This window comes from Mirounga leonina, unplaced genomic scaffold (assembly GCF_011800145.1).
Source record: "Mirounga leonina isolate KUSES-001 unplaced genomic scaffold, KU_Mleo_1.0 Mir_151, whole genome shotgun sequence".
Classification (NCBI taxonomy): Eukaryota; Metazoa; Chordata; class Mammalia; order Carnivora; family Phocidae; genus Mirounga; species Mirounga leonina.
In genome coordinates this window covers 59,270,492-59,283,346 of record NW_023270377.1, presented here as the reverse complement: position 1 = coordinate 59,283,346, position 12,855 = coordinate 59,270,492, and the positions used below count along the sequence as shown (strand labels likewise).

At 41.1% G+C, this 12,855-nt stretch overlaps 1 protein-coding gene across 3 annotated transcripts in view; it reads right to left on the bottom strand.

The window, feature by feature from the left end:
* Positions 1-3,636: 3,636 nt before the first annotated feature.
* The window catches only part of SLC25A12 (solute carrier family 25 member 12), a 101,075-nt gene continuing 91,856 nt past the window's right edge, over positions 3,637-12,855 (bottom strand). For 2 of the 3 annotated variants that reach the window (XM_035007775.1, XM_035007777.1), the window contains 5 exons: positions 10,891-11,031; positions 8,974-9,112; positions 6,236-6,394; positions 6,030-6,120; positions 3,637-4,745 (listed from right to left, as the gene is read on the bottom strand). In XM_035007775.1, coding sequence (XP_034863666.1) covers positions 4,544-4,745; positions 6,030-6,120; positions 6,236-6,394; positions 8,974-9,112; positions 10,891-11,031 — 732 coding nt within the window. In that variant the 3' untranslated portion in view covers positions 3,637-4,543. The remainder of the gene's footprint in view (positions 4,746-6,029; positions 6,121-6,235; positions 6,395-8,973; positions 9,113-10,890; positions 11,032-12,855) is intronic. The other variant, XM_035007776.1, reaches the window with a different exon arrangement.

Here is a 12,855-nt window from a genome sequence, read left to right as displayed (position 1 = left end):
TTGGTGATAATAAAATTTTATTAAGACATTAAAAAGACTTAAATAAGAAAATAAGAGATATATCATGTTCATGGATTAGAAGGTCCAGTATAATGATGTAAATTCTCCCCATATGGCCTACAGAGTCTTTGCAACTCCAATTAAAATCTCAGTGTGTTTGGTTTGCTTAGTCTTTGGGAGGAAATTCACAAGTTGTTTCTAAAATGGATATGAAAGAGCAAAGAACCAAGAAAAGCCACAAGCTCTTGAAGAACAACAAGGTGAAAAGACTTGCAATACTGTATTTCAAAACTTTTTTCAAGATAGAGTAATGAAGAGAGTGTATATTGGCACAAGGAAAGACCAACAAAACAGTCTAGAAGGAGATGTCTGCACACATCAACGCTCAATATATAATAGAGAAGGCACTTCAAAGCAGTAGGGAAAGGAAGGTCTTTTCAATAAACAGTGCTGGAACAACAGACTAACCATATAATGATGAAAAAAAAAAAAGTTACCTCATACCACATGTAGAAGACATTTCCAAGTTGGATAAAATCTCAATGTGAGCCGCAAAACTATAAAGCATTTATGAAGAAAATATCAACCATATTCATGACCTAGAGAGCGAACAATTTTGAACTGAAATCTAAAACATGCTAGCCATAAGGTAAAAATATATGTGAACATATTAAAATGTTAATATATCAAAAACACTGAAAAGACAAGCCACAAATTGGGGAAAGATTTTTGCAAACACAACTCATAAAGGAGTAGTATCCAGGATATATATCAGAATCCCCTGCAAATTACTGGGGAAAAAATGGACACAAAACTTTACAACATACTAAACTCACCAAAGATGAAATCGAAATATCCAGTAAACATGTTGGCCTTCTCGTGTGCTAAATAAGTCTTTTTGAAGAGCAGTGTGGCAATATATATGAACATAATTTGACATAAGGAAAATGCTAAGTTAAACCACAGTGAGATAACATTATACACCCAACAGATTGGTAAAAACTAAGAAGCCAATATACCCTTGGAGGAATGTAAATCAGTACAAGAATCTCTGGGGAAAGTTTGGCATGATCTGGCAAGAATCTAACAAACCTGTGCCTCTGTGGTTCTACTCTTAAGTACATGTCCTTTTAAAAGTGCATACTCTTAGGGGTTCCTGGGGGGAGCATGCGACTCAATCTTGGGATTCTGAATTCGAGCCCCATGCTGGGTGTAGAGATTAAATAAACTTTTTTTTTTTAAGTGCATACTCTAGAATACACATACAAAATATCCAGAGCAGCACTGTTCGTGATATCCTCAAATTAGAAACCACTCAGATGTCCGGAGTAAAATGGAAAAATTATAATATATTCATATAATGGAATAAGCAAAGTATAGATATACATGATTATATGGATGAATCCTGTAAACATGTTTAGCAAAAGAAACAAGTCTCAAAAGACTACAATATAATTTGAGTCATATAAATTTCAAAAATAGGAACTAAATATTTAGGGATATATTTAGGGATATATACATAGGTCTAAAACTATAAAGAAATGAAGAGTAGGGCTGGTGTTAAAGAGGAGAGAAGGAGTATGATGGGGAGGATATGTGGGAATTTCTGAGGTGTTAGAACTATTCTATTTTTTGACATGGGTAGTTACATGGATGTTCACTTTATGATTTTAAAATATTTATGTATATACATACATACATGTACATCTCATGTACTTTCTGTATACTCCACAATAAGAAAGTATACAAATGGCCAGTAAATATGAAAAGACATTCAACCTTACTAGTAATTAGGAAAATGAAAATTAAAACAACAGTGATCACCTGTCATGATTCACCTAAAATGCAGGACTGATAATACCCATTTTTGCGGAGGTTACAAAGAAAGAGGCATTCTCATATGCTGTCAGTAGGAAAGTAAATTAGTAAAGACTTTTTGAGGAACAATGTGGCAATATATACAAAAATGTAAAACCCATATATCTTGTGAATCATCAGTTCCAATTTTAAATATCCTAATGAAATACTAGCACACATATTCAAAATATATGTACAAAAAGATGTATACCATTCACTACGGTAGTGCTTGCAACAGTGAAAAAAATGAACGTTAATAGGGAGTATTTACGAAAAGTGTCATAACTCATACAATGCTGTCCTATGTAGCTATTAAAAATTAAGATCAATCTTTATGAATGGGCATGGAAAGATCTCAAAGATATTAAATGAACAGAAGTCACAGAACAATACATACATAGCATAACCCTGTTTTAAAAATATAAATATACACATACTTTTTTCTATAGAGATGTATGAAAAACAGACTACAAATTTAGACTTTAACCTATTAGTGATTACCTCTCAGGCAGGGAGTGGTGAAGGGAGAAGCAGGGTGAAGAGGGCACGAGGGCACTTTCATATCTTACTCTAATACAGTTGACCCTCGAACAACTTGGGTTCGAACTGTGTGGTTGGTCCACTTATATGCAGATTTTTTTTTTTTTTTAAGATTTTATTTATTTATTCATGAGAGAGAGAGAGAGAGAGGCAGAGGGAGAAGCAGGCTCCCCGCAGAGTGGGGAGCCCGATGCGGGACTCGATCCCAGGACCCCGGGATCATGACCTGAGCCGAAGGCAGACGCTTAACCATCTGAGCCACCCAGGAGCCCTATGCAGATTTTTTTTTAATACAGTACTGTAAATGTATTTTCCTTATGATTTTCTAAATGTTTTCTTTCCTCCAACTTACTTTATTATTAGAATACAGTATATAATATATATAACATACAAAATATGTGTTAAGTGGCTGGTTATGTTACTGGTAAGGATTCTGGTCAATAGTAGGCTATTAGTAGGTAAGTTTTCGGGGAATCAATATATGCCAGTTTTCCACTGTGCTGGGGGTTGGTGCCCCCTGCCCCAAGTTGTTCAAGGGTCAATTATATACACAGATATTCTATGAATCTTTTGTAAGAACATATCCATGAACTACTTGAATATTTTTAACAGGTGGTAATAGTGAAACAACTGTACTATTTATTCCATTCCAATGAGAACTGAATACATTTGGGGATAACTTGCTTTCAAAGCTAAGTCTTTTGCTTCTTGAGGGCCTGAGAGCCTATGGTTGTGGTACAGGGCTGTGAGCCATCAAGTGTAAGTGCCGTGGAGGATTCTAAGTGACTGGGTCTATCTCCAGGTTTGCCCCTTGAAAATATTTGCATACATTCTCATATCCTGGCTCACTGGCAACAGCAATAATGTTTTCCCAAAGCACTTTGCTCAAGTGAATTGTGATGTACACATCAAATCACAACCACAGTAAAGTGTAGATGTGGCTGTCAAGATGCATGTTTAGATCTAAATTAGTAATCACACCCTTCGTGAGTGACTTTTGGAGTAAGTAGTTTGGATTTGGATTCATAAGGAAGATCCTAGAGACACTAAAAATCACAAGATACAGCTTCTCTTTTTCTTCTTCCCTCCCCCCTCACTCCCATAGCCCTTTCCAAATCAAATAATTTCCTATAGAAGTGGGAGAGAGGGAAACCTAATGATGAGTTATTTGGAACTGGTAGTGAATCGAAATAAAAAGCACTATCAGTGAATTTATGAAGGAAAATCCAACTACATGTATACATTTTGGTGTGCATTTTATTATTTTTTTTGGAATCATAGCCATATGAAGAAAAATTGCCAAAGTATCCTTTAACCTTGAAAGCTAGGCCCTTGCCTTGCCATGTCAGAGGAAAGCAAAACAAAGTCAGTAATGCTGGAGACACCACTGTTTCCAAATGCACACTGACAGGAGAGAGGCTATCGAGGAAATGCCTTTTGATTGATGATGAACAAAGGAGAATCTACACACATGTTAAACACAAATGGAAACACATCAGCACACACAAGTCATTAGCCTGGTCCTCTGGCATCCACGAGCATGCATCTTTTCCAAAGGACCTCTTATTCAATGGTGTAAGCACTGGGTGTCTCACTATGCCTCCTATCAGCAAATACCTTTTTATTCCAGAATGGAAAACGAGCTGGGAATTAAATACATCCAATATTGATGCTTTATTGCCAGAAGTCACCAATAAGAGAATGAATTTAATTTTAATACATTTATTTTTGTGTGACTCTTAATAAAACACTTTCAAAACATTCTGTACATTTCAAGCCACTTAGAACTGCAGTACATTCTATAAACGTGATTTGTTGGGATGAGGTGCCAAGATGTCTCTGTACAAAGATGTACAATATGTACAGTCACTGTAAGTGCAAGCTGTGCAAAGCAGTCTAGGACACTAATTCATGCCAAGGCTTAGAAAACATTTCAACACTTAACACTAAAGCTCAAAACTGCGTGGTTGTTTTTTCCTGGGCAAATGGTTACTTTATAAACAAATATATGTATATGTCATATAGAAAGAATAGTTTGACTCCTCAGCTCAGTCAGCACCATGCAGCTGACTGGATACATTACAGGGCTGCTCTTCTAGGCTTCTCTCTCCAGGGCACCATTTGGCCACGCTCAACGGTTGTCTCATCACTGAGCTGCCGCCGCCACTGCCTTTGGCTGAACTACAGCAACGCTAGGAGATTTAAATTTGGGGAGATAAAGGCCAAACTTGTTTTCAATGCCAGCAAAAGTGGCCGTGGCAAGTCTGTATCCACCGATGTGATCGGGATTGGCAGGAGGAAGGTCTGCGATGCGTGACTTAGGTGTTGGTTCTGAGCCAGAGGGTTTGCTGTTGATAGGAAAAAGCCAATGGTTAGAGCGCTCAAGGCTGATGCGGATGGCACATGCGGACAGGACATTTTCAGTCTCACCCATGCGCCCCAAAGAGGAGTCTTTGTCCGGCTACCTCCTTGTCATCTATGCCACATTTCTCAGGATTTATGGCTGCTTGGAAAGCAACACATTCATATTTTTTATTTGGAAGAGAAATGGCCTCAATTTATAAATAAATCCACAGAGAAAAGATCAGAAGAAAATACACTTAAATATTAACACTCTCAGGGAAGTAGGATTGTGAGTGATTTTCTCTTTTATACTTTTACGTTCTCCAAGTTTTCTGCATTAAGCATAAATTAGTCATAAAAAGTTTACATTTTTCTTTTATTTTGACCTAGTTAAAAAAGTTAACTTTTTAAGTGGTAGACTCATGACGGTTATTACTAAATTTAAAGAGACATAGATATAATTCTTACTTTTACAGAATGTGAAAGCACAGAAAAGCCTGGAATCGTAAGATTGCTATTCTTACTTCCTACTTTGTAGAAGTCTCTCTATTCCTTGGGTTCAGCAGCTAATTCCCTGTTTGGCCTTTAAGCAAGGAAGGGGGTCAAAGGTTTATGAGCTGATGACCCAGATATGGGATTTGATTATCTGCTGAAAAGCTGACAATTAATTGCTTTAGGTAAAACCTTGCCCACCCAGCAGATTCAACAAGTAATTCCTTTTCTTCCCAGCACAGGCTTCAAGTGGCCCAATTTCTGACCTAGATTTCACAAGTAATTATGTCCATATGCATAACCTCTCTCTGAACGTTTTTTTTTTTTCTTTTCTGTTTGTTAGCTCTAAGAACATCTATACCTACTTAATAATAAATAAAAATAAATAATGAAGTCTCGGAGGTGTGAAAAGGCTTGAGTCTTGGAAACAAAGTTCATAAAACTGTTACTAAAACAAATTTACCTTATATCTGGTGAAAAGGCCATATAATAGAATTCAAATAATAAGGACCTAAATCCATGAAGCTCTGTATTTGCTTACACTAAAAAAGATAATTTATTCACGTAACAGTTTAATTTGCTGCTTGCCTTCACTTTCCCCAAGTCGCTGCTTAACACTGCGTATGATGTCCCCTCATACGGAAGCTTCTCAAGCCCACTGTTTTAAATGCACTGGTCCTGTAGGGTTCTCTGTCCTACCCAGTTCTAGGAGTTCCAAAACTGCCTCCGCAGAATGAACAAAGACCTATTTTGGTTTCAGTGCTTTCTTTTACAAGGAGTTGAACAGCTGCACTTACAGGCCTCCAAAATCAATGTAAAACCACCGCTGGAGAAGTTCATAGGTGACCAAGGTAACACCAAACTGGGGAGAAGATCGAAACACTCGAGCTGAAAAACAGACCGGAGTGGGGATACTGAACATGACTGTGGCAAAGCCAGTCGGTGAGTAATGGGAGCAGGTCCCTAACACCAGCGAGCCATTCTGCATGGCTGTAGCCCCTACCTGCAGTCCCCTTCCAAAATGCTGAGGGCCCCTCTTCCCGGAGTATCTTCCTGAAACAGTCAATGACACCACTGTATGTCGTCTGGCCCGCACGGGCGGCCACTTGCAGTCTTGTCTTGATGACATCAGCGGGGGTCACCAGGGAAGCAGCAGGCACACCTTTCAGGAGAAAGGCACACTGAAGTCACCCAAAGTACCTTATAAGGAGCAGAAATACTGCCAACAGCCAACAATACAATTAGCAACTCTAACTGCTCTAACTCCAGTAAGTAGGTGCCTGGGCACTCATGGAAAAAAGGATACATAAGCCTATTAGCTGCTTCAGTGTGGAACAAAATTCTTTTTTCTTTCTGAATTAGGAAAATCACTCTACACTGCATGATCCCAAAGAACTAGGAGAGGAAAAAACGCAGCAACATTACTAGGACAATTCCCAAGTGTTCCCTTTCAGGTTTCTATTATTTTACCTCCTTTTTTTCAGCGAATAAGATACAAGTACTTTTGTATATAATAAGAAATGAGGACACTGCCCGTTTGATGAGATGCTAAACGTAGTGTTTTCTTGCTGATTCTTGTCACCTTACTGTGCAAGGTGAATGTCAATAGTCATATCCACTCACCTGTTTGAGGGGCTAACTCGGGAGTTGGCTGAGACTCTTTTCAGACATGCTTACATGACAGAAGTCATTACAACGGGAGCTGAGGCGGCCAGGCAACCAGTTAAGGAACAACAGGGGAACTGGTCATCAAAAGGCCTCATCATCTATCCCCTGTGCCGGAGCTCCCTGGGTCATGCTGAGATTGATCAGCAGTGGGACACCCAAGATAGATTTCACAACCATATCTTTCCCTTATAAAACAAAGCTGGGGACAAAGGAGCAAGATAACCTTCCTCAGAGGGATGATATTCAATTGGGCCTCTGACTATCACTGAATCTCCACTAGGCAGATGGAGCTAGCGGACCTGTGGGACCTGTGGGAGCCGCTGTTACAGGAGGATGCAAATACCTCCGCTCCACGCGGCCCTGCACCGTAGTCAGATGAAACTAGGTAAACTACCTGTCTTTGGAATGTTCTGAATTCTAAATGTTCTTAGGGCCTGCCAGCAAGGCTTTCCTGTAAAAATTAGAAAAAAATCATCTCTCATTCTGAAAACCGACATCAAATATCTGGGGGCAAGAAGTTGGCACTGACAGTTCCATGAAAACGTTTACTTGGTTCCATCAACCACTGGCAAAATGCCTGTCCATGATTAGACTGTTCTTTGGCTGTTTTTTTGTTGTTTTGTTTTGTTATGTTACTGCTGACTGGAAAGCAGAGGCAAACGCTTGGGGGGAAAATCTGCTGGCCCCATTTAAAAGTGGGAGACTTTGGTGAGTACAGAAAAGGGGCTGGAGGAGCACTCAGCACCAACACGGAGCAGGCAGCTTTTCTGGCTTTTAAAGGACTGAAGTAACAAATGCCAGAGAACATGGGATTTGCTAGACCCCAAATAAGGGCTCAGAGCTCCCTGGGAGAGTTTCTTAACCATCACAAGTCATTCCCTGTCATCATGGGTGAGAACAAGAACACGGTCCATCCCAACACCCTCAGAACGCCGCCATACACACTACACTCTAGGAAGTGCTCAGGCTGTCTGGCTGTCCAGCCAGGGCACCGGAGGAGAATGAACGCAGTGAGAGCTACACAGTACCATGAGCCCAGGTAGGCAGACCGACACCGAGCATCTGGGCACTACGTTTGAGTTGGTGTTCACCCTTCACGTTTCTAGCCTGGACCAGCAGTAATGGGGAGCAAATACATGCCCTTTCCTTCCTCTGTCATTTCTGAGAGCTGGTACAGCCAAGAACACCTGGTCCTCCCCTTCTATCCCAAGTCAGCTCCTTCAAGAGGAAGGCTAGACCTGTGAGACTGGAAGGAAACAACTTAGTACCTTCCTACATTTGTTAGGCTCCTCTTTCAGATGGAATCTCTTTTGTGTCTAACTTGGGAACTCAGACCAAATGAAGATTTTCATTTGTTCCACTGACATTTGAGCTCCTATTATTACTATGCTGGCCATGAAGGGAAAGCAAAAATGAAGAAAATGAAGCTCTTGCCCTCAAAAAGCTCCCAGCCTAGTACAGAAAATAAAACTTATGCAAACAACTATTACTAAAGAAAGTGTTAAGGGACAGAGAAGAGATGCCAATTGAGTACAGGGTCGTTTGCCAGGGAAGTACTGCTCACTTGTATCTAATGAGAACGATGGTAGAAGGAACATCGACAGTACCATGAAGAAAGCTCAATTTTGAGCCAATCATGTAGACTCCATCATGCAGAAATAGCAAGTGAGGCATGCTAGACCTGGGCATCACATGAGGTACAACCAAGCAACTGATTTGATGAAGAACTCTTCCACCTTTATGCTTAGCTTGGCTGCACCCAAGGTTTCAGGGGCACGGGAGGCTAAGAAGCATGTTAATGATGAAGGCCCAATTTAGATGGGCAGATCTAATTTGGCTCTGAGTTGCTAAGCTGCATTATGCTGTTTATCCACATTATGCAAATGTAATTAACTCTCATCAGAATTACAGCACATCCCACAAAGGAGAAAAAGCAATCATATTTAAACTAAGTCAGATACAAACAATAACCCTTCCAGAAATAAAGGCGGACAGGGCACAGAAATTGTGTACTTCTTAAAGAGAATGGGGGGGAGGGTTCTTTGGCTTAAAAAAAAAAAAAATTGTAGTTACCTGCCATGGCTCCAGCTGCAAGGAGATTTATACCTCCCACGTGTCCATTTTCATCAGCCAGAAGTAGTTTGCAATGAGCATAAACAGGAAAATAGATTGCAGAGAAGGGAATGTCTCGGAGGAAACACGCTTTGGCACCCTGTCACAAGTGAGGAAACAGTGCAAAACAGTTGTGTAAACAGGGCCGTGAATGCCCACAACGGATCCAGGGTGGCAAGCCTTAGGTGTTCCCTCAAACAGCATGGGGACTGAGTGGAATGGAAATGGGGGGGAACGAGATGGGCATAGGAAATATACCTGGCTCAAAGTTTGGAGACCTAGAGTTAGTTAACTGGGTAATGATGTTATCCTGACAACTAAGAATTTTCTGGCATTTCCAATACAGATTCAGATTTTAAGGTTAATAAAAATTCAGTTCTCAAACCTCCAGGCTGTTTGTTCTGTGTGGCTTTGGTGGAGTGTACTGTACGTTGTTAACAATGTTAATACCTTGATTCCAAAGCAACGAGCAAAGGCAGCCCACAAAACTAACAATTCATCCATTCGATCTACACAGCATAGAGCCCATGAAGTACCAGTTAAGCTATAGGCAGTGGCACTGGAAAAGAAAGGTGACTATTCTAGGGAATGGGAAAAAGAAACCACTCCTAGATAGCAGAGGACTGGGGGAACTGGGACAAATTATTTTAGCAGAAGTTTCCACTGGAATAGAAAGCTACCCAGGGAGAGCTCGTCTCAGTGACTGAGGAACAGTAAACACCTTCCTCAACTTGGTCAGTTGCCCAGGCTATTCTCCTGCCCAGGGTTTGACCTGAATACTCATCTTCCAGCCGAATACTCCATCTTCGGCCGCTGTTTCCCTAATGGTTCTGTTTTGAAAAGACAAACTCAAAACATTAAAAAAAAAAAAAAAATCCAAGGACTCTGTGAAGGATGATACAGACAGAAGCAGTATTAATAAATTCAGCTCTCAAAGGGAATTCCAAAAAGGATGGAAATTGGGGGTGGAGGGGAGGAAATGTGTACAGAACTCTCTCAAGATAAACATCATTGGTTTACTGGTTTCCTAAGAGCCCTGTACCTGTGTGATTCTAATCTAGAGAATTTCTGATTTCCAGTTCGTAGCTACAGAAGCCAATTTACACATTTCTACAGTGATAGATCTATAAATAAATCAGATGCTGTAGAAACACTGTTGTCTAATAGCAGCCAAATTTACGTATTCCCCCCTTATGCTAGGCAAAAGAATGGAAAGAAATACTCTTCCTTGTTTAAGAAAAATAATAGCTTCTGCTCCATTACATCCGATCTGTAATGATGGGAGTAAGTGTACCTGCAGGGAAGGAGTCTGTTGACTGGCATTTTGCTAAAGTACAGTACACTCTGCGGTGTGTGTGTGTGTGTGTGTGTGTGTGTTTTAAATGGAATTCATTATTGACAAATCCCACCACTTAACTTCTTAAAGACCTGAATTCTCCCAAACTCTGCTACTGTTTCACTGTGGTCAAATTATTAAGACAAACAGAAGCTCCTACTGGGAAGATAACAATACAGATAACTCAGACTCAAAATAAACACAGGACTATTTTGAAGTCCTAAAAAACAGACCAAAGAGAACACCAAAGAAACTTTTCCCAAACCTGCCATCAAATCAAAGGCTGTGAGGCGGCCTTCCCTGCCGGCAGCTTCATAAAGGCTGAAGGCGACAACAGGACAGTGTGTTTGTATAGCCCACTGCCTCTAATAAAAGTGTGCTGATTTTGTCTTTTTTGTCCGATTTTGTACTCGAGGAACCACCCTGCTGGACAAAATTGCTTTTCCACTTTGCAGGGAGAAGCCTGGTTTCCACATTCTTTCACGGTTCTATTGAGTACATGACAAGCTCTCTACTGAGATCACCCAAGGGAATCTACTCACCTTATACAGACCAAAAAGTCCCAGGTCCCGGAGTACATTCAGGGCACTGACCCTGGGTCCTGTGGTGATCTCTCCAGCTACCTGCAGGCGAATCTTTACTATCTCCAGTGGATTAGTAAAGATGACTTGAGAGCCGCCAGCCTGCAGGCAAGGGAGGAGAGACGGAAGCAGATTTCCAAATCAGAGACGGACTGCAGCGTTACCAAGAAAAATCCAGAAAAGCCTCTGCACGGCACTGCTTTACTCCTCCCTCTTCATAGGGGAATGAGAGGCCCACACTTTGGCCAATGCTAGAGGGGCTCACAGGGATGGTCCCAAACTCAGTTTCTTTTTTTTCTTTCTTTTTTTAAGATTTATTTATTTGAGAGAGAGAGAATGAGAGAGAGCACATGAGAGGGGGGAGGGGCAGAGGGAGAAGCAGACTCCCTGCCGAGCAGGGAGCCCGATGCGGGACTCGATCCCGGGACTCCAGGATCATGACCTGAGCCGAAGGCAGTCGCTTAACCAACTGAGCCACCCAGGCGCCCCCCAAACTCAGTTTCAAGAGAATCTTATGTCTGGATGTGTTTTGATTCGAAATGTCAAGAGTATTTCTCAAACCAGTCTTTCCGGGGTCAACCCAGCCATATCCAAAATGGCAAAACTAATAAACACATTTGGAAAACAAAAGTGAAGCCAGATGAGGCAGCAGGGAGCTTCCCAATGAAAGGGAAAGAGATGGTAAAAGACTGGTTGGTATCTTTTGTAAGCTGGAGGTAAAACGTGGATCTACAAGGGTCACTTTCCTTCTCTTAGCAAGGATTCATTTTAGCTCAGCCACCCGGTTCCGCTTCCTTGGATTGTAGAGCAATTAACACAACTTCGCCCCACAGAGGTGCCTAAGTCATAGGGGAAAAGTCTCCCCCCGTTCAAATTCTAAAATCTATTATACCGAGCAAAACTCTTGAGACAGATACGTAGCTAAAAGGAGAGAACCTAGAAAGACACTTTGAGTATCAAGACAAAACCAGAAAAACTGCTGGGAAATGGATCATCTAGTTACCATGAGCAGGAAACTGGGCAAATCAAAGCTACACTCCACAATGGTAGTGAGTGACAGGAATTTGAATTTGGATAATGAGGGTGTATTCGAATCTGAAATCTGTTAACTGGGAGGGGGGAAAGAATGTGTTAACAAAACTGCTACCAATTCTTTTTTTTTTTAGTTTTTTGTAAGGAAAAAATGTGTTTGTATGGGTGTGTGTATATGATATATAAAAATACATTTTTAAAGCATAAATATAGGGGCGCCTGGGTGGCTCAGTCGTTAAGTGTCTGCCTTCGTCTCAGGTCATGATCTCAGGGTCCTGGGATCGAGGTCCCCCCATCGGCCTCCCTGCTCAGAGAGGAGTCTGCTTCTCCCTCTCCCTCTGTCTCCTCCCTGCTGCTCATGGCTCTGTCTCTGTCTCTCTCTCTTAAATAAATAAATAAAATCTTGTAAAAAAAAATGAAACATAAATATATCTCCACGAAGTGAAAAAATCTCATTTGTACATCTTCATCTGAACTGCAGCTGTTTATATTACACAATCATAACCATAGTCACATAATCATATTATACTATATACTTGTAACTTCACTGCAATAGCACGTCCCATGTGGAACAGGAACTAGGAAAGGCCTCACTGGGGCCAATTCCACTGGTATAGACACACTACAAAAAATACCCTTAAAACTCATGTGCAGCATTCAATGACGCTTCAACACTCTACCTTCACCCACATTCCTGTTCATGTTTCTAAAACCCACAGTTCTTCCAGTCCTACTTCCAAGGGGTAGCAGGTCTCAGCCCATTCTCCTCAACTGCCTGCTCCAACCCTGACCCCTTACTCCTACGGACCACGCTGTTCCCAAGTGCCAACACTGACACAAGAGCCCTTCCAGCTCTGTGGGAAGCTTACTATCTGGGATTCCCCAGGGCCCTGA